The sequence below is a fragment of the Salmo trutta genome, chromosome 28, assembly GCF_901001165.1.
Source record: "Salmo trutta chromosome 28, fSalTru1.1, whole genome shotgun sequence".
Taxonomy (NCBI): Eukaryota; Metazoa; Chordata; class Actinopteri; order Salmoniformes; family Salmonidae; genus Salmo; species Salmo trutta.
Genome location: NC_042984.1, coordinates 4,751,890 through 4,773,999, shown reverse-complemented (window position 1 = coordinate 4,773,999; position 22,110 = coordinate 4,751,890). Strand labels below are relative to the sequence as shown.

At 44.0% G+C, this 22,110-nt stretch overlaps 1 protein-coding gene and 1 long non-coding RNA gene across 4 annotated transcripts in view; both read right to left on the bottom strand.

The window, feature by feature from the left end:
* LOC115165291 (CDK5 and ABL1 enzyme substrate 2) overlaps positions 1–22,110 on the bottom strand; it is a 65,693-nt gene that overhangs the window by 34,105 nt on the left and 9,478 nt on the right. For all 3 annotated transcript variants that reach the window (XR_003870121.1, XR_003870122.1, XM_029718336.1), the window contains exons 2-3: positions 10,221–10,316; positions 801–878 (exon numbers count right to left, since the gene is read on the bottom strand). Coding sequence is in view for 1 of the 3 variants with exons in the window: in XM_029718336.1 (XP_029574196.1) it covers positions 801–878; positions 10,221–10,316 (174 nt within the window). In the remaining 2 variants the exon portion in view is untranslated. The remainder of the gene's footprint in view (positions 1–800; positions 879–10,220; positions 10,317–22,110) is intronic.
* LOC115165298 (uncharacterized) lies at positions 18,762–20,738 on the bottom strand. Its single transcript, XR_003870124.1, has 4 exons — positions 20,262–20,738; positions 19,845–19,940; positions 19,617–19,754; positions 18,762–19,477 (listed from the first exon to the last, which is right to left on the bottom strand). It is a non-coding gene; the product is annotated as an uncharacterized LOC115165298 (long non-coding RNA).

Here is a 22,110-nt window from a genome sequence, read left to right as displayed (position 1 = left end):
GAGAGGATGGGGTGAGGAGGGGTGAAGAGGGGACAAGGAGTTGAGGAGAGGGGTGAGGAGGGGGCAAGGGGTTAAGGAGAGAGAGGAGAGGGGTGAGGAGGGGTGAAGAGGGGACAAGGATTTGAGGAGAGGGGTGAGGAGGGGGCAAGGGGTTAAGGAGAGAGAGGAGAGGGGTGAGGGGTTAAGGAGAGAGAAGAAGGGGTGAGGAGGGGGCGAGGGGTTAAGGAGAGAGTAGAGGGGTGACACACAGGGACACATGGAGACCCCCAGGAGGGGACAGAGAGCTGAGGGGTGAGAAGGGGTGAGACACAGGGACACATGGTGACCGCAGGAGGGAACAGAGAGCTGAGGAGGATGTGAGAAGGACTGATGAGGGGGAGGGGAGAGGACGACGGCCTAGCTTGCAGGTCTGTGACTCAAGGAACGTGGGAATGGGTGGCACACGGGGACACAGCTTGACTCCAGGATGGATGACGGGACAAAACAGTGTCTGGGTCCATTCATGACTCAGTCACAGGGTGCAATGCATTATGGATGTTCATATTTAGCATTGTTTTGCAATCTACACTACCAGCTACCAGGATGCAATGCATTATGGGTGTTCATATTTAGCATTGTTTTGCACCACCAGCTACCAGTAGCAATGTGTGAATGAACAGAAATGCTCAGTGCCTCATAAAATAGTGTGATCATGTGACTGAACAGCAGAGTTCGTGCTATTTAATGGTGTGAGGAAGCAGCACAGTACTGAACGTGACACACTGCTCAGCATAGTGTGAAGGCAATACGCTGTACTGTACCTGATGTGAAAGCTCTCTCCATAGGGTAACACTGAGAAGGCTGCACACAGAGAACGCTTGGCACAGATCAACACGATCCTAGAGACAAAAACAACAGAAACAAAATGTTAGAGAGGGAGAGACAGAGAGACAGACACGGAGACAGAGAGAGACACAGAGACAGAGAGAGACACAGAGACAGAGAGAGACAGAGAGACAGAGAGACAGACAGACAGACAGACAGACAGACAGACAGACAGACATGTCTGGCACTACATGCAATTGTACTTTTTGACTTTCATGTAAAAGTCCTCAACTTTGGCAGTATTTACCTGTGAACTGCATGTCAACACAGCACCACTGAAATAGGCTGGTGGGTAGAGTTCATTCTAGATGTTCCAGGCTACCACTGAACTGCATTAAAAGGGAAACGTCCTACACCTAGGTGGAAACAAGGGCACTGTGTGTTGTGGTGCCCTCGCATGTCTACCTGTATCAGCTGGAGGATCAGATGTGGCCAATCGCTAACAGCTAACGTTACACAGTTCTGCTACTTCATACCATATTCCCAGAGCCAGAGCTGCTACTTCATAGCATATTCCCAGAGCTGCTACTTCACACCATATTCCCAGAGCTGCTACTTCATACCATATTCCCAGAGCCAGAGCTGCTACTTCATACCATATTCCCAGAGCCAGAGCTGCTACTTCATACCATATTCCCAGAGCTGCTACTTCACACCATATTCCCAGAGCTGCTACTTCATACCATATTCCCAGAGCCAGAGCTGCTACTTCATACCATATTCCCAGAGCCAGAGCTGCTACTTCATATCATATTCCCAGAGCTTCTACTTCACACCATATTCCCAGAGCCAGAGCCTCTACTTCATAGCATATTCCCAGAGCTGCTACTTCACACCATATTCCCAGAGCCAGAGCTGCTACTTCATAGCATATTCCCAGAGCTGCTACTTCATACCATATTCCCAGAGCTGCTACTTCATACCATATTCCCAGAGCCAGAGCTGCTACTTCATACCATATTCCCAGAGCTTCTACTTCATACCATATTCCCAGAGCCAGAGCTGCTACTTCACACCATATTCCCAGAGCTGCTACTTCATACCATATTCCCAGAGCTTCTACTTCATACCATATTCCCAGAGCTGCTACTTAATACCATATCCCAGAGCCAGAGCTGCTACTTCATACCATATTCCCAGAGCTGCTACTTCATACCATATTCCCAGAGCTCCTACTTCATACCATATTCCCAGAGCCAGAGCTGCGACTTCACACCATATTCCCAGAGCCAGAGCTGCTACTTCATACCATATTCCCAGAGCCAGAGCTGCTACTTCATACCATATTCCCAGAGCTGCTACTTCATACCATATTCCCAGAGCTGCTACTTCACACCATATTCCCAGAGCCAGAGCTGCTACTTCACACCATATTCCCAGAGCTTCTACTTCATACCATATTCCCAGAGCTGCTACTTCATACCATTTTCCCAGAGCTGCTACTTCACACCATATTCCCAGAGCCAGAGCTGCTACTTCACACCATATTCCCAGAGCCAGAGCTGCTACTTCATACCATATTCCCAGAGCTGCTACTTCACACCATATTCCCAGAGCTGCTACTTCATACCATATTCCCAGAGCTGCTACTTCATATCATATTCCCAGAGCTGCTACTTCATACCATATTCCCAGAGCCAGAGCTGCTACTTCATACCATATTCCCAGAGCTGCTACTTCATACCATATTCCCAGAGCCAGAGCTGCTACTTCATAGCATATTCCCAGAGCTACTACTGCATACCATATTCCCAGAGCTGCTACTTCATACCATATTCCCAGAGCCAGAGCTGCTACTTCATACCATATTCCCAGAGCTGCTAATTCACACCATATTCCCAGAGCTGCTACTTCACACCATATTCCCAGAACTGCTACTTCATACCATATTCCCAGAGCCAGAGCTGCTACTTCATACCATATTCCCAGAGCTGCTACTTCATACCATATTCCCAGAGCCAGAGCTGCTACTTCATAGCATATTCCCAGAGCTACTACTGCATACCATATTCCCAGAGCTGCTACTTCATACCATATTCCCAGAGCCAGAGCTGCTACTTCATACCATATTCCCAGAGCTGCTAATTCACACCATATTCCCAGAGCTGCTACTTCACACCATATTCCCAGAACTGCTACTTCATACCATATTCCCAGAGCCAGAGCTGCTACTTCATACCATATTCCCAGAGCTTCTACTTCATACCATATTCCCAGAGCCAGAGCTGCTACTTCACACCATATTCCCAGAGCTGCTACTTCATACCATATTCCCAGAGCTTCTACTTCATACCATATTCCCAGAGCTGCTACTTAATACCATATCCCAGAGCCAGAGCTGCTACTTCATACCATATTCCCAGAGCTGCTACTTCATACCATATTCCCAGAGCTCCTACTTCATACCATATTCCCAGAGCCAGAGCTGCGACTTCACACCATATTCCCAGAGCCAGAGCTGCTACTTCATACCATATTCCCAGAGCCAGAGCTGCTACTTCATACCATATTCCCAGAGCTGCTACTTCATACCATATTCCCAGAGCTGCTACTTCACACCATATTCCCAGAGCCAGAGCTGCTACTTCACACCATATTCCCAGAGCTTCTACTTCATACCATATTCCCAGAGCTGCTACTTCATACCATTTTCCCAGAGCTGCTACTTCACACCATATTCCCAGAGCCAGAGCTGCTACTTCACACCATATTCCCAGAGCCAGAGCTGCTACTTCATACCATATTCCCAGAGCTGCTACTTCACACCATATTCCCAGAGCTGCTACTTCATACCATATTCCCAGAGCTGCTACTTCATATCATATTCCCAGAGCTGCTACTTCATACCATATTCCCAGAGCCAGAGCTGCTACTTCATACCATATTCCCAGAGCTGCTACTTCATACCATATTCCCAGAGCCAGAGCTGCTACTTCATAGCATATTCCCAGAGCTACTACTGCATACCATATTCCCAGAGCTGCTACTTCATACCATATTCCCAGAGCCAGAGCTGCTACTTCATACCATATTCCCAGAGCTGCTAATTCACACCATATTCCCAGAGCTGCTACTTCACACCATATTCCCAGAGCTGCTACTTCACACCATATTCCCAGAGCTGCTACTTCACACCATTTTCCCAGACCTGCTACTTCATACCATATTCCCAGAGCCAGATCTGCTACTTCATACCATATTCCCAGAGCCAGAGCTGCTACTTCACACCATATTCCCAGAGCTCCTACTTCACACCATATTCCCAGAGCTGCTACTTCATACCATATTCCCAGAGCTGCTACTTCACACCATATTCCCAGAGCTGCTACTTCATACCATATTCCCAGAGCTGCTACTTCATACCATATTCCCAGAGCTGCTACTTCATACCATATTCCCAGAGCTGCTACTTCATAACATATTCCCAGAGCTACTACTTCATACCATATTCCCAGAGCTGCTACTTCATACCATATTCCCAGAGCTGCTACTTCATACCATATTCCCAGAGCTGCTACTTCACACCATATTCCCAGAGCCAGAGCTGCTACTTCACACCATATTCCCAGAGCCTCTACTTCATACCATATTCCCAGAGCTGCTACTTCATACCATTTTCCCAGAGCTGCTACTTCACACCATATTCCCAGAGCCAGAGCTGCTACTTCACACCATATTCCCAGAGCCAGAGCTGCTACTTCATACCATATTCCCAGAGCTGCTACTTCACACCATATTCCCAGAGCTGCTACTTCATACCATATTCCCAGAGCTGCTACTTCATATCATATTCCCAGAGCTGCTACTTCATACCATATTCCCAGAGCCAGAGCTGCTACTTCATACCATATTCCCAGAGCTGCTACTTCATACCATATTCCCAGAGCCAGAGCTGCTACTTCATAGCATATTCCCAGAGCTACTACTGCATACCATATTCCCAGAGCTGCTACTTCATACCATATTCCCAGAGCCAGAGCTGCTACTTCATACCATATTCCCAGAGCTGCTAATTCACACCATATTCCCAGAGCTGCTACTTCACACCATATTCCCAGAACTGCTACTTCATACCATATTCCCAGAGCCAGAGCTGCTACTTCATACCATATTCCCAGAGCTGCTACTTCATACCATATTCCCAGAGCCAGAGCTGCTACTTCATAGCATATTCCCAGAGCTACTACTGCATACCATATTCCCAGAGCTGCTACTTCATACCATATTCCCAGAGCCAGAGCTGCTACTTCATACCATATTCCCAGAGCTGCTAATTCACACCATATTCCCAGAGCTGCTACTTCACACCATATTCCCAGAACTGCTACTTCATACCATATTCCCAGAGCCAGAGCTGCTACTTCATACCATATTCCCAGAGCTTCTACTTCATACCATATTCCCAGAGCCAGAGCTGCTACTTCACACCATATTCCCAGAGCTGCTACTTCATACCATATTCCCAGAGCTTCTACTTCATACCATATTCCCAGAGCTGCTACTTAATACCATATCCCAGAGCCAGAGCTGCTACTTCATACCATATTCCCAGAGCTGCTACTTCATACCATATTCCCAGAGCTCCTACTTCATACCATATTCCCAGAGCCAGAGCTGCGACTTCACACCATATTCCCAGAGCCAGAGCTGCTACTTCATACCATATTCCCAGAGCCAGAGCTGCTACTTCATACCATATTCCCAGAGCTGCTACTTCATACCATATTCCCAGAGCTGCTACTTCACACCATATTCCCAGAGCCAGAGCTGCTACTTCACACCATATTCCCAGAGCTTCTACTTCATACCATATTCCCAGAGCTGCTACTTCATACCATTTTCCCAGAGCTGCTACTTCACACCATATTCCCAGAGCCAGAGCTGCTACTTCACACCATATTCCCAGAGCCAGAGCTGCTACTTCATACCATATTCCCAGAGCTGCTACTTCACACCATATTCCCAGAGCTGCTACTTCATACCATATTCCCAGAGCTGCTACTTCATATCATATTCCCAGAGCTGCTACTTCATACCATATTCCCAGAGCCAGAGCTGCTACTTCATACCATATTCCCAGAGCTGCTACTTCATACCATATTCCCAGAGCCAGAGCTGCTACTTCATAGCATATTCCCAGAGCTACTACTGCATACCATATTCCCAGAGCTGCTACTTCATACCATATTCCCAGAGCCAGAGCTGCTACTTCATACCATATTCCCAGAGCTGCTAATTCACACCATATTCCCAGAGCTGCTACTTCACACCATATTCCCAGAGCTGCTACTTCACACCATATTCCCAGAGCTGCTACTTCACACCATTTTCCCAGTACTGCTACTTCATACCATATTCCCAGAGCCAGATCTGCTACTTCATACCATATTCCCAGAGCCAGAGCTGCTACTTCACACCATATTCCCAGAGCTGCTACTTCACACCATATTCCCAGAGCTGCTACTTCATACCATATTCCCAGAGCTGCTACTTCACACCATATTCCCAGAGCTGCTACTTCATACCATATTCCCAGAGCTGCTACTTCATACCATATTCCCAGAGCTGCTACTTCATACCATATTCCCAGAGCTGCTACTTCATAACATATTCCCAGAGCTACTACTTCATACCATATTCCCAGAGCTGCTACTTCATACCATATTCCCAGAGCCAGAGCTGCCACTTCATACCATTTTCCCAGAGCTGCTACTTCATACCATTTTCCCAGAGCTGCTACTTCATACCATATTCCCAGAGCTGCTACTTCATACCATATTCCCAGAGCCAGAGCTGCCACTTCATACCATTTTCCCAGAGCTGCTACTTCATACCATATTCCCAGAGCTGCTACTTCATACCATATTCCCAGAGCCAGAGCTGCCACTTCATACCATTTTCCCAGAGCTGCTACTTCATACCATTTTCCCAGAGCCAGAGCTGCTATCTATCTATCTATCTATCTATCTATCTATCTATCTATCTATCTATCTATCTATCTATCTATCTATCTATCTATCTATCTATATATATATATATATATATATATATATATATATATACACACACACATGGTCATGACTTTACTAGGGTTGTGTCCTATATAGTGCACTACTTTTGACCAGGAGAATTAGGGTTCTGTCCAGAAATAGTGCACTAAATCTGATGGTTGTTTTTATTATTATTCAGTTTTAAGCCTTCCCCAAACCATAGCCCTAGCCTTAACCACTCAGAATGAATACCTAGCCTTAACCACTCAGAATGAATACCTAGTCTTAACCACTCAGAATGAATACCTAGCCTTAACCACTCAGAATGAATACCTAGCCTTAACCACTCAGAATGAATACCTAACCTTAACCACTCAGAATGAATACCTAACCTTAACCACTCAGAATGAATACCAAACCTTAACCACTCAGAATGAATACCTAGCCTTAACCACTCAGAATGAATACCTAGCCTTAACCACTCAGAATGAATACCAAACCTTAACCACTCAGAATGAATACCTAACCTTAACCACTCAGAATGAATACCTAACATTAACCCTTTGAGTTGTTTCTGTTTTAACCTTGTAAACATGCAGAATTAATCTGTCAATAATACACATTCATCTATAATATGTCGAATGTCAAAAGGAACCTAAGATCGTGTTGAAAATGTCTCCTTCCCTATATAGTGCACTACTTTTGAGCAGGAGCCTTACTGCTCTGGCCTCGATCTCAGATCTCACAATCTCAAGTGAAAAACCCTCATCGTCAGGCCCAGCATGCATGGGAAAGAGTCAAGAGGAAACCTTCACCGCATGGGAAAGAGTCAAGTGTAAAACCTTCACCGCATGGGAAAGAGTCAAGTGTAAAACCTTCACCGCATGGGAAAGAGTCAAGTGAAAACCTTCACCGCATGGGAAAGGGTCAAGTGTAAAACCTTCACCGCATGGGAAAGAGTCAAGAGGAAAACCTTCACCGCATGGGAAAGAGTCAAGAGGAAAACCTTCACCGCATGGGAAAGAGTCAAGAGGAAAACCTTCACCGCATGGGAAAGAGTCAAGAGGAAAACCTTCACCGCATGGGAAAGAGTCAAGAGGAAAACCTTCACCACATGGGAAAGAGTCAAGAGGAAACCTTCACCGCATGGGAAAGAGTCAAGTGAAAACCTTCACCGCATGGGAAAGAGTCAAGAGGAAAACCTTCACCGCATGGGAAAGAGTCAAGAGGAAAACCTTCACCGCATGGGAAAGAGTCAAGAGGAAAACCTTCACCGCATGGGAAAGAGTCAAGAGGAAAACCTTCACCGCATGGGAAAGAGTCAAGAGGAAAACCTTCACCGCATGGGAAAGAGTCAAGAGGAAAACCTTCACCGCATGGGAAAGAGTCAAGAGGAAAACCTTCACCGCATGGGAAAGAGTCAAGAGGAAAACCTTCACCGCATGGGAAAGAGTCAAGAGGAAAACCTTCACCGCATGGGAAAGGGTCAAGTGGAAAAGTAAAAACAATGCCAGTGAGTCCTGGTGGGTTTATAATGGGCACAGGGTAAACATAGCTCTCTTGTTCCTCAGCTGGCGTGGAGCCAGATGACAGTGTGTGTGTGTGTGTGTGTGTGTTCGTAGAGTGCCCTGGGGATGAGGGAACAGGCAGTCTGGCAGTACAGATAGCCAGTATGTGACATAGCATAACTCTAGACCTGTGTGGATGAAGGAGTGTTCTGTTGTGTTGGATGACTGTGTTCTGTTGGATGACGGAGTGTTCTGTTGGATGACGGAGTGTTCTGTTGGATGGCTGAGCGTTCTGTTGGATGGCTGAGCGTTCTGTTGGATGGCTGAGCGTTCTGTTGGATGGCTGAGCGTTCTGTTGGATGGCTGAGCGTTCTGTTGTGTTGGATGACGGAGCGTTCTGTTGTGTTGGATGACGGAGCGTTCTGTTGTGTTGGATGACGGAGCGTTCTGTTGTGTTGGATGACGGAGCGTTCTGTTGTGTTGGATGACGGAGCGTTCTGTTGGATGACGGAGCGTTCTGTTGGATGACGGAGCGTTCTGTTGGATGACGGAGCGTTCTGTTGGATGACGGAGCGTTCTGTTGGATGACGGAGCGTTCTGTTGGATGACGGAGCGTTCTGTTGGATGACGGAGCGTTCTGTTGTGTTGGATGACGGAGCGTTCTGTTGTGTTGGATGACTGAGCGTTCTGTTGTGTTGGATGACGGAGCGTTCTGTTGGATGACTGAGCGTTCTGTTGGATGACTGAGCGTTCTGTTGGATGACGGAGCGTTCTGTTGTGTTGGATGACGGAGTGTTCTGTTGGATGGCTGAGTGTTCTGTTGGATGACTGAGCGTTCTGTTGTGTTGGATGACGGAGTGTTCTGTTGGATGACTGAGCGTTCTGTTGGATGACTGAGCGTTCTGTTGGATGACTGAGCGTTCTGTTCTGTTGGATGACTGAGCGTTCTGTTGGATGACTGAGCGTTCTGTTGGATGACTGAGCGTTCTGTTGGATGACTGAGCGTTCTGTTCTGTTGGATGACTGAGCGTTCTGTTGGATGACGGAGTGTTCTGTTGGATGGCTGAGTGTTCTGTTGGATGACTGAGCGTTCTGTTCTGTTGGATGACTGAGCGTTCTGTTGGATGACTGAGCGTTCTGTTGGATGACTGAGCGTTCTGTTACTATTGTATTAAAGGACCAGTCTACACTCATAACACCAGCTTTGTGATGCTCTCTGACCCACTAGAACGATTTAATAATAGCCCCAGCACGAGAACAACAGAGACAAGTTCCAACAGGTGTTCAGGTGATCATATAATAATTATAATAATAAGGGTCCTCTGAATGAGGAGTTCATCTGTGGACTGGCTTTACATTTTCCAGTTACTGGCCCACCTCTCTAATCTGTGGGCTACTTTCAGAGTTACTACACACTGTATATTCCTCATCTACAGTTCTGTTCTGCATAAAAAACTGGAGAAAGGAAGTGTTCTGGGAGACTGAGGACGTGATAACTCTGTATCCCGGAGACATCGGTCCAATTAATAAACTAGGATATTCTGCGGGCAACAGACGGAAGACTGAACACACTCGCATCATTAGCGAAGAGAAAGAGCAAGCAAGCCAGCGCGAGGGAGAAAGAGGAGGATGTTTTGGTAATCTGCATCTGGCAGTCTTGTGTTGCATGCCTCGCAAATTCACCAAAGTATCCTAAAATATGCCTCTTCCTCTGGTTTTATTTAAACAACTTTCCCCAGACCTTTATAGCCATATAGTCTAGTTAGGCAACGAGGAAGGGCTTCAGTCAGTGTTCTGAGAGAACGAGGAAGTGTTTGACAGAGGCAGGAAGTGTTTCAGTCAGTGTTCTAAGACTTACCTGCTGCCTCGTGTGTCGTATTGTCTCATGTTCTTGATGAAGTGGACCTTCTTCGCGGGGCGATGTCTGGGGGAACCCAACAGGTTACGAGTCCGACTGTGGGGCAGAGAGAGAGAAGACATAAAGTCATGAAACATGGCAACACAGCAGTCAAGAGCCAAGGATCCCCCACCTCAGAGTGTAATTTAGTTTCCAGTCTCAACAGCAATACATTATCATAGTCTCGTCAGTTGCCATGGAAGCGTAATACAGTGGGGGAAAAAAGTATTTGATCCCCTGCTGACTTTGTACGTTTGCCCACTGACAAAGAAATGATCAGTCTATAATTTTAATAGTAGGTTTATTTGAACACTGAGAGACAGAATAACAACAAAAAAATCCAGAAAAACGCATGTCAAAAATGTTATAAAATGATTTCCATTTTAATGAGGGAAATAAGTATTTGACCCCTCTGCAAAACATGACTTAGTACTTGGTGGCAAAACCCTTGTTGGCAATCACAGAGGTCAGACGTTTCTTGTAGTTGGCCACCAGGTTTGCACACATCTCAGGAGGGATTTTGTCCCACTCCTCTTTGCAGATCTTCTCCAAGTCATTAAGGTTTCGAGGCTGAGGTTTTTGCAACTCGAACCTTCAGCTCCCTCCACAGATTTTCTATGAGATTAAGGTCTGGAGACTGGCTAGGCCACTCCAGGACCTTAATGTGCTTCTTCTTGAGCCACTCCTTTGTTGCCTTGGCCGTGTGTTTTGGGTCATTGTCATGCTGGAATACCCCTCCACGACTCATTTTCAATGCCCTGGCTGAGGGAAGGAGGTTCTCACCCAAGATTTAACGGTACACGGCCCCGTCCATCGTCCCTTTGATGCGGTGAAGTTGTCCTGTCCCCTTAGCAGAAAAACACCCCCAAAGCATAATGTTTCCACCTCCATGTTTGACGGTGGAGATGGTGTTCTTGGGGTCATAGGCAGCATTCCTCCTCCTCCAAACACGGCGAGTTGAGTTGATGTCAAAGAGCTTGATTTTGGTCTCATCTGACCACAACACTTTCACCAGTTGTCCTCTGAGTCATTCAGATGTTCATTGGCAAACTTCAGACGGGCATGTATATGTGCTTTCTTGAGCAGGGGGACCTTGCGGGTGCTGCAGGATTTCAGTCCTTCACGGCGTAGTGTGTTACCAATTGTTTTCTTGGTGACTATGGTCCCAGCTGCCTTTAGATCATTGACAAGATCCTCCCGTGTAGTTCTGGGCTGATTCCTCACCGTTCTCATGATCATTGCAACCCCACGAGGTGAGATCTTGCATGGAGCCCCAGGCCGAGGGATATTGACAGTTCTTTTGTGTTTCTTCCATTTGCGAATAATCGCACCAAATGTTGTCACCTTCTCACCAAGCTGCTTGGCGATGGTCTTGTAGCCCATTCCAGCCTTGTGTAGGTCTACAATCTTGTCCCTGACATCCTTGGAGAGCTCTTTGGTCTTGGCCATGGTGGAGAGTTTGGAATCTGATTGATTGATTGCTTCTGTGGACAGGTGTCTTTTTTACAGGTAACAAACTGAGATTAGGAGCACTCCCTTTAAGAGTGTGCTCCTAATCTCAGCTCGTTACCTGTATAAAAGACACCTGGGAGAAAGAAATCTTTCTGATTGAGAGGGGGTCAAATACTTATTTCCCTCATGCAAATCAACTTAAAACATTTTTGACATGCGTTTTTCTGGATTTTTTTGTTGTTATTCTGTCTCTCACTATTCAAATAAACCTACCATTAAAATTATAGACTGATCATTTCTTTGTCAGTGGGCAAACGTACAAAATCAGCAGGGGATCAAATACTTTTTCCCCCCACTTTAGCAAGCAGCATAGGTTGCGCTCTCTCTGTTAATTTATAAATTTATTCAGAATTATTATAAAAACTATTTTTTTTTTGTGTTTTAAATCTGTGAGGTGGACTTCAAAAGGTTTTGATTTGAGTAGAATTCTCCCTCCCTACCTAGGAAACGTATGTTTACATTATCAAAGCAAGTGAAATAGATAAAAGAGAAATAAACAATACAAATTAACAGTAAACAGTCTAAAAGTTCCAAAAGTTCCAAAAAGAATAAAAGACATTTCAAATGTCATATTATGTGCAAATAGTTAAAGTACAAAAGGGAAGATAAATAAACATAAATATGGGTTGTTCTTCACTGGTTGCCCTTTTCTTGTGTCCGCTTTAATCTAACTCTAAAACCCTACTTTTAAAAACTACTATTCTATCGGGCTGTTTTTCAAACTGTATTCCTTTTTAGTAGACAAATCATAGGATGAAATCACCCATGAAAACGCAACCCAAAAAGACCAGTTCAGTTTGAGGCGTGTTGTCAGCTCAGCTGATTGGGTGTTAGATAGTTGCATTCTATCCCCTTACCGCACACACACACACACACACACACACACACACACACACACACACACACACACACACACACACACACACACACACACACACACACACACACACACACACACACACACACACCTCTATTCTACTTATATAGGTTGGTTAACAAACACACTAGTCAGCAGAAGAAAAAAGTATTTTCCACAGACAGACAGAAATTGAACATTCCAGCACATTCCGCAGGCGTTCTCAGGGAATCTCTCCCAACTTCATAACATATGATCTCCTGGGAACCCTTATGTTGTGTGGTATGTCTGTTGTACATAGGGCTATGCAGACAGTGCCCAATGTGTTGTATGTTATTTTGCAGACATAAGGTTTGGGTTGACATGAGATGTGTTTTTTGCAGATGGGTATTTACATGGAAAAAGACCCATGAGCACCAACATGTGAAGTTCATAAGAGCACATCAAAATTAGGGTGTCAAATGAAAGAGTCTATATATATTTTATTTTTTAAAATGAAGGCATAGATAAATGTTTCATTCATTTTCCATCTTAAAAATTAGGCAGTTAGTGCCTTCAGAAAGTAATCACAACCCTTTGACATTTTCCACATTTAGTTGTGTTACAGTCTGAATTTACACACAATACCCCATAATGTCAAAGTGATTTAAAACCACAGAGAGTTTACCGCAAGTCGCAAAGTAAACAGGAGCTGCCTCCATTATTCCAACACCATTTCAACATCATCAAATCACCTCTGCTTAGTCTAATACAGTGACAACTAAAAGATACCAAAAAAACAATTTAGTCCAATCAACGTAAGCTAAATAGGATGTGGCTGTCCATGATACTGATTTCCGCGTGCAAGTAGAACAAACAAAAAAACATGTTGACACCCTACTTGTTGAGAAACACCAAAATACCATCTTCCTCTTTCATGTTGCCTAAACGGGCTATGACTCTGTCATACAGTACACGCTTAGTTTTTTGCTGTGTTAGGCTACCTGGCTAAAATGCTTGCTCGCTAGCGTAACTTCCTTTCATGTGCAACGATGCGCCAGGCCAGCTAGATAACATTAGCCTAACGTTTCTACATCTCACTGAACTTATATCCTCTCAGGCCATGGGGGCACAACAATGTATGAATTAATGGTTGGATCAGAATCACAGTTATAATCATTTTCCAGTACACAGAGTAAAACCACAAGTCCCTGTCTTCATCCATGGCTAATTTAGGAAAGGGACCATTTTTTTTTTATAGCTAGTTAGCCACCGGAGAACAATGACAATGAGATGCAACAATTCAAGTTGTTTTCTGTCAATGATGTTTGGTTTCTGATGTGATGGTTTCTGATGTTTTTGGTAGGCCAGGACCGTTCACAGCTGACCTCACTCAGTTTAGCTCAACGCTGATTGGCTATTATTATATACACTTTTTTTTAATCAAGGTTTTTTTTACCAAATACTGGCTGGCTTCCCTTGCATTCAATAGATCAGGCGACAACAATGTCATACTGTTTTTGACCAGACAACATCGGATAGATGGGCTACACCTACTGAGAAAGCGCGGGAGCTGTTTCCCTCGCTCTGATGCTTTCTCCGGTAAGATACATTCAGCCTCTTGTTAATTATAAGGACATTTCTGAAACACACGGAGATGTAAGATGGATGGCTTTTTCTTGTTGTATAATATACACTACCGTTCACAAGTTTGGGGTCACTTAGAAATATCCTTGTTTTTGAAAGAAAATGACATTTTTTGTCCATTAAGAATAACATAAAATTGATCAGAAATACAGTGTAGACATTGTTAATGTTGTAAATGACCATTGTAGCTGGAAACGGCTGATTTTTAATGGAATATCTACATAGGCGTACAGAGGCCCATTATCAGTGTAACCGATGTGAAATGGCTAGTTAGTTAGCGGTGGTGCGCGCTAATAGCGTTTCAATCAGTGACGTCACTCGCTCTGAGACTTGAAGTAGGGTTTCCCCTTGCAACGTGGCGCAACCCTTGCTTTTGTGGCGCGATGGGTAACGATGCTTCGTGGGGTGTCAGTTGTTGATGTGTGCAGAGGGTCCCTGGTTCGAGCCCGGGTTGGGGCGAAGAGAGGGACGGAACCTACACTGTTACATCAGCAACCATCACTCCTGTGTTCCAATGGCATGTTGTGTTAGCTAATCCAAGTTTATCATTAGAAAACCCTTTTGCAATTATGTTAGCACAGCTGAAAACTGTTGTTCTGATTAAATAAGCAATACAACTGGCATTCTTTAGACTAGTTGAGTATCTGGAGCATCAGCATTTGTGGGTTCGATGTCAGGCTCAAAATGGCCAGAAACAAAGACATGTCTGCTGAAACTCGTCAGTCTATTCTTGTTCTGAGAAATGAAGGACATTCCATGCGATAAATTGCCAAGAAACTGAAGATCTTGTACAACGCTGTGTACTACTCCCTTCACAGAACAGCGCAAACTGGCTCTAACCAGAATAGAAAGAGGAGTGGGAGGCCCCGGTGCACAACTGAGCAAGAGGACAAGTACATTAGGGTGTCTAGTTTGAGAAACGGACACCCGACAAGTCCTCAACTGGCAGCTTCATTAAATAGTACCCGCAAAACACCAGTCTCAACGTCAAAAGCGAAGAGGCGACTCCGGGATGCTGGCCTGTGTTCTTTTGCCCATCTTAATCTTCTCTTTTTATTGGCCAGTCTGAGATATGGCTTTTTCTTTGCAACTCTGCCTAGAAGACCAGCATCCCGGAGTCGCCTCTTCACTGTTGACGTTGAGACTGGTGTCCAATCTAGACACAATAACCCATAATGACAAAGCAAAAACAGGTTTTTAGATTTTTTTGCAAATTTATCAAATTAAAAAAACTGAAATATCACATTTACTCAGCACTTTGTAGAAGCATCTTTGGCAGCGATTACAGTATCGAGTCTTCTTTGTTACGACGTTACAAGCTTGGCATACCTGTCTTTGGAGAGTTTCTCCCATTCCTCTCTGCAGATCCTCTCAAGCTCTGTCAGGTTGGATGAGGAGCGTTGCTGCACAGCTATTTTCAGGTCTCTGCAGAGATGTTCGATCGGGTTCAAGTTCCAGGCTCTGGCTGGGACATTCAGAGACTTGTCCCGAAGCCACTCCTGCGTTGTCTTGGATATGTGCTTAGGGTCGTTATCCTGTTGGAAGGTGAACCTTCACCCCAGTCTGAGGTCCTGAACGCTCTGGAACAAGTTTTCATCAAGGATCTCTGTACTTTGCTCCGTTCATCTTTCCCTAGATCCTGACTAGTCCCCAGTCCCTGAAAAACATCCCCACAGCATGATGCTGCCACCACCATGCTTCACAGTAGGGATGGTGCCAAGTTTCCACCAGAAATTATGCTTGGCATTCAGACTAAATATTGGTTTCATCAGACCAGATAATCTTGTTTCTCATAGTCGGAGTGGCTTCAGTTTGGCCACTCTACCATAAAGACCTGATTGGTGGAGTGCTACAGAGATGGTTGTCCTTCTGGAAAGTTCTTCCATCTCCACAGAGAAATTCTGGAGCTCTGTCAGAGTGACCATCGAGTTCTTGGTCACCTCCCTGACCAAAGCCCTTCTCCGCTTTCTTCCATTTAAGAATGATGGAGGCCACTGTGTTCTTGGGGACTTTCAATGCTGCAGAAATGTTTTGATACCCTTCCCCAGATCTGTGCCTCGACACAATCCTGTCTCAGAGCTCTACGGACAATTCATTCGACCTCATGGCTTAGTTTTTGCTCTGACATGCACTGTCAACTGTGGGACCTTATATAGACAGGTGTGTGCCTTTCCAAATCATGTCCAATCAATGAAATTTACCACAGGTGGACTCCAATCAAGTTGTAGAATCATCTCAAAGATGATCAATGGAAACAGGAAGCACCGGAGTTCACTTTCGAGTCTCATAGCAAAGGGTCTGAATACTTATATAAATACGTTTTTTTGTTATTTTTTTATTTTATACATTTGCAAACATTTCTAAAAACCTATTTTCGCTTTGTTATTATGGGGTATTGTGTGTAGATTGATTAATTGACAATTAAAATAATTTTAGAATAAGGCTGTAACGTAACAAAATGTTGAAAACGTCAAGAGGTATGAATACTTTTTGAATGCACTGTAGGTATAACCCAGAACTGGACATTCTCCCTCTGCTGTGTTCTGTTGCTCTCTATCCCCTCCCCCTCTATCTATCCCCTCCCTCCCTCTCTCTATCCCCTCCCCCCCTCTATCTATCCCCTCCCTCCCTCCCTCTCCCCTCCCCCCTCTCTCTATCCCCTCCCCATCTATCTATCCCCTCCTCCCTCTATCTATCCCCTCCCCCCTCTATCTATCCCCTCCCCCTCTATCTATCCCCTCCCTCCCTCTCTATCCCCTCCTCCCTCTATCTATCCTCTCCCCCTCTATCTATCCCCTCCCCCTCTATCTATCCCCTCCCTCCCTCTCCCCTCCCCCTCTCTCTATCCCCTCCCCCCTCTCTCTATCCCCTCCCCCCTCTCTCTATCCCCTCCCTCTTCTATCTATCCCCTCCCTCTCTATCCCCTCTCCCCTCCATCTATCCCCTCCCTCCCTCTCTGTCCCCCCTCCTCCTCCTCCTCCTCTTGGTCGGTCTATCTGTTGTTTGTAATCAGAGGTTCTGAGCTGACTGAGGATCAGTGTGCTGATCTTTGTTTAAGGTTTCAGGGGCTGCCAGCTGTCAATCAGCAGCTCTGTGACGTCACCGTCTGGGGCTTTAGCTTAAATACCCTTACAGCAGTGCTGTTAGGACTGTAACACTAGGCAGCATCCTAGTGGATTGGGACGCCACTGACAGACAAATTGAAACCCAACTGCCAACGAAAATTACAATCCGTTTTTGTATTAGCATTGCGCAATGACTTTAAAAATCACAGATTAAAAATCCCCATCCTAACATTTTTCCTCTTACTTGGTGGTCGAAGGATGGCTGACATCAATTTAAATACATTATCCCATTCAATGTAAATACATTATCCCGTTCAATTTAAACGCATTATCCCGTTCAATTTAAACGCATTATCCCGTTCAATTTAAACGCATTATCCCGTTCAATTTACATACATTATCCCATTCCATTCAAATACATTATCCCATTCAATTTAAATACATTATCCCATTCAATTTAAACACATTATCCCATTCAATTTAAACACATTATCCCGCTCAATGTAAACGCATTATCCAGCTCAATTTAAACGCATTATCCCGTTCAATTTAAATGCATTATCCCGTTCAATTTAAATGCATTATCCCGTTCAATTTAAACACATTATCCCATTTCATTTACATACATTATCCCATTTCATTTACATACATTATCCCATTTCATTTAAATACATTATCCCATTCAATTTAAATACATTATCCCATTCAATTTAAATACATTATCCCATTCAATTTAAACACATTATCCCATTCAATTTAAATACATTATCCCATTTAGTGAGAAAAGTGCAGACTGATAACTCCAGGTGTCTCAGATGGCACCCTCTTCCCAATGGGCCTGTCTCGCCTAATAATGTCCCCTGGACAAAAAAGTGTCGTCCCCCCCCCGCATCACAATGGGATTTGATGAACTATTAGCGTCCGTTGCTATATCAACGGTGAGACGACCTAACGATTAGAATTTTGGCGATCATTACAGCCTAAATGACGTTCTTTTCATCATCGCCAGTGTAAGAATACTTTGACGATAAATACACAAAGAAGAGGACTAACGGTCAAGAGGGAATAAACAATCATTGAGTCAGAGACAAGGGAAGAATTTGTCTAGGCATTGACCCTGAAACAGGATACTTGTTATTTGGCCATTGGCTCAATGTTATTGTAAAGGAATTCTAATTGGTCAACCACCGGCTAGGGTTGGGTTATAAAACTACATCCTGTCTCTTAGTTCTGTGGAGAGAATCACTGAGGACAGGGGAGAATGAACATCTACCTCAGCATAATATCCATGATTTGTCCTCTTTGAATAAACCTATTTTTCCACCCTATGATTTGCTTTGGGGTCTGCGTTATTGAATAGTAACGTCAACTGCTAACACTATGCAAACAAGGCCTATTTCGCGTGACAATTTTCTCTGTTTTAAACAAGTTTTTTTTTTTTTAACTAATAAAATTAAAACATTTCTTCAAACTACTGTTAGGTACCTTGTTAACTTTACAACATGAAATCCATGTCTTACAACATTACTACCTTTCTGAAATGGCAAAGAAAACAAATAATTTGCTTTGACACAATAGAATTGCAGTATTCCCCTATTGTGATTCCTTTTGTTCTCTCTCACAGAGCTGATTAGTACACCTTTGTGGTTGAATATATGTATGTATCTATTGTAGGTTCTAGGACACAACAATGAATAATGTGGAACAAAGAAATACAAATCAAAGGATCCCTTATAATTTACAATAATGAACACCTGTGAAAACCAACCTGGCAATATTCAAGATTTTAATACATAAAACTTTGTTTTTGGTACAGTTGTGTCATTCATTTATTTTTCACAGATTTTTTTTTTGTTGTACACTCACATGTCAATCAGACTAAATTACTGATTTCTGTTATGTGGCAGTCAGTCTCAGAAGTGGGACTTGAAGAGGGAGAATGCAAAAGTCCAGCCACTGATACTCCCTTTGTTCTGTGTGTTTGCAGTGCTAGTAGTTTTTAGTCAGTCTGTATATATGTCACATATTATGTGCCCAGTATGAAAAAGCAAAAAATAATTCTTAGCAGATAATGACAATATCAGTAGCTGTAGGTGGTTGGTAATGGGAGGACATCAGGTGGATCCATGTCTGGGTGTTGGGCAGAAACCCCCTAGGTCCTGGAGAACAGGAGAGGCGTTAAGGGGAACAGGGTAGGAGACAGAGACGTAAACAAGCAAAACACACAGGTAACAAACACACTTTACTGTGAGAAAATTTGATGTATTAGTGCAGTGTTATAAAATGGGAGATATGTACTTTTCAACACTTTTGGAAGGTATAGCCTCACCTCAAGCTGGTCCCCCTCCAACTCAGAGCACAGAGAATCAGACTGATCTAAACTCACTGGCTCGGGTAGATGGGATACCTCCTGGGGGGCTCAGACAGTTGATGGTTCTAAAGTCATTTGAAGAGGTACATTTTAATAAGCTCAGCATAACTACCATTTCTTGCTTTTCTCAAAATGTCAACCGAAGCTTAACATACTTTGTCTCACGGGCTTCACCGTAGTGTAGGGTGTCAGTGCTTTCAGTGGTTGATTGTCCCAACTGCAGAAGATTGCCGTCTTCCACCGAGGTAACCCTTGGAAGACAAAGAGGACAAATATCAGTTTTAGGGGGAAACTAAAACTAGCTTCAGGTTGTGTCCACCTTCCGGAGACACCTGAAACCCCACCTCTTTAAGGAATACCTGGGATAGGATAAAGTAATCCTTCTAACCCCCCCCCCCCCCCTTTAAAAGATTTAGATGCACTATTGTAAAGTGGTTGTTCCACTGGATATCATAAGGTGAATGCACCAATTTGTAAGTCGCTCTGGATAAGAGCGTCTGCTAAATGACTTAAATGTAATGTAAATGTGTCCAAATGCAAATAGTTATTATCTGAGATGTTTTTATATTCACTTTAACAGATGGTGACCTCAGCTAGGAGTGAAAGAGTAGCGAGGTTTCCCAGGTCTCGTCTCCCTTTAGGCCTTCTTCCAAACCAAGTATTTTGTCCGGATGTCGTAACACTTAGTCCCCCTTCTTGATTCTTCTCCGGTAGCTCTCTTTCCGTTTCTCTTGCGCTTTGTCCATCCATGTTCAGTCTCACCTTGATTGATAACATGAATAAATGCAATTATATTTCATGTTACAAATACATTTCTTACATATCTCTTAGAGGGCCAGAAAAAATACATGAACATCTCCACCAATATCGCCTTGTAGGTGGCCTCGCTAGTCTCATCCTTGATGTGTATCAAACAAAAATAACATCTATTTTTGTTTCTGTTAGGTTCTAATTCTCAGAGTAAAAAAAAACTCTACGGACATTATGAAAGATTAACCAATTTTATTCTTCCCAGAGGAAGCTGCATTCAGACAAAACATGTTTCCACCACAAGTATATATACTCTAGCTTAACCACTTCTCCTTCTCTCCAATCCTTACATCTTATGGTTTGACAGGAAGACAAAGTAATAGGGTAATAAACCATCATTTCTCCCTTAAAAGGGGGGGGAGGGGGGGAATCTGACCTGACCTCAACCCCCTCATTTGCCTAATCCACAGATGTCCATCCGCTTCCCCTATAACATTCCCGTGACTTCCTCCCGTCCACCCAAAACATTCCAAAGCCATCTGGCTCCTACAGATAACCGTTAACTTCTGATGTAAAAACCAGTCTCTATCACTCCTCCAATGTTATACTCAGCAGTATAGTATTGTCCCAAGTTTAACCCAGAATCTAAGGGTTACAGAAGGGAATTTAGAGTTCAGCACGTACTCTTCCTGTACTGACCTTAAATGGGTATTGCCTCCATCCACTTGGTAAAGTGATCGGTCGCCGTCAGACACCAGCTGTTGCCGTTCCTGGATTTAGTGAACGAGGTCAACCCCTAACATTTAAAAAGTGTTAGAGAGAAGATTACTTTGTTACCCACATCTGTGTCATACAGTATGCACATTTTCATATTTGTAAGGATACTGAAACACACACACACACACATTCTAGAATATTTAACTCCGCTGTGGTCAAATACAGTAACCATTACAAAACAACTTGTCAGGGCCAAATTTGAATTGGGAAACTTACCGATCATGTGTTATGGTGACGACTTGTTTGATACCATTCCATTTACTCCGTTCCAGACATTATTATGAGCCGTCCTCCACTGAACTACATGTATAGCTAGCAACATGTAGATGACCAGCTAGCCAGATGGAAATTGGTTGTACATAGCTAAATCCGTCCAGTTATCTAACAGAAATGCTTAATGTTGCCCTCTCTTGTCGAGATCAGTGGTGCCTTCATTGTACTTCGCCTGGTTGGAAAGTTAAAAGAAAATCTCTGAGGGATGCCATTGAAATGCAAGATACATACAAATAGAAAGCTACAATAACAGTTACCCTAGCTAGCTAGCTAACGTTAGCTAAATAAAAATGTCTGGCAAGCTAGCTGGCTGGCTGGCTGGCTGGCTACTGTGGCTGGCTAGCTGACCAGACAGGCTGAGGTAAATAAGTACAGGAGCTAGCTAACGTTAGCTAAATAAAAATGTCTGGCAAGCTAGCTGGCTGTCTGGCTGGCTACTCTGGCTGGCTACTCTGGCTGGCTAGCTGACCAGACAGGCTGAGGTAAATAAGTACAGTAGCTAGCAACGTCAATCTATATACAGCCTACATTATTTCTTCCTATTTAACAAATGTCTCTTTCCAGTCTTTTTGGTCCTCTGAAGCAGCAGGTAGTCAGCTGGTTGTCATCCTCAAAAACACC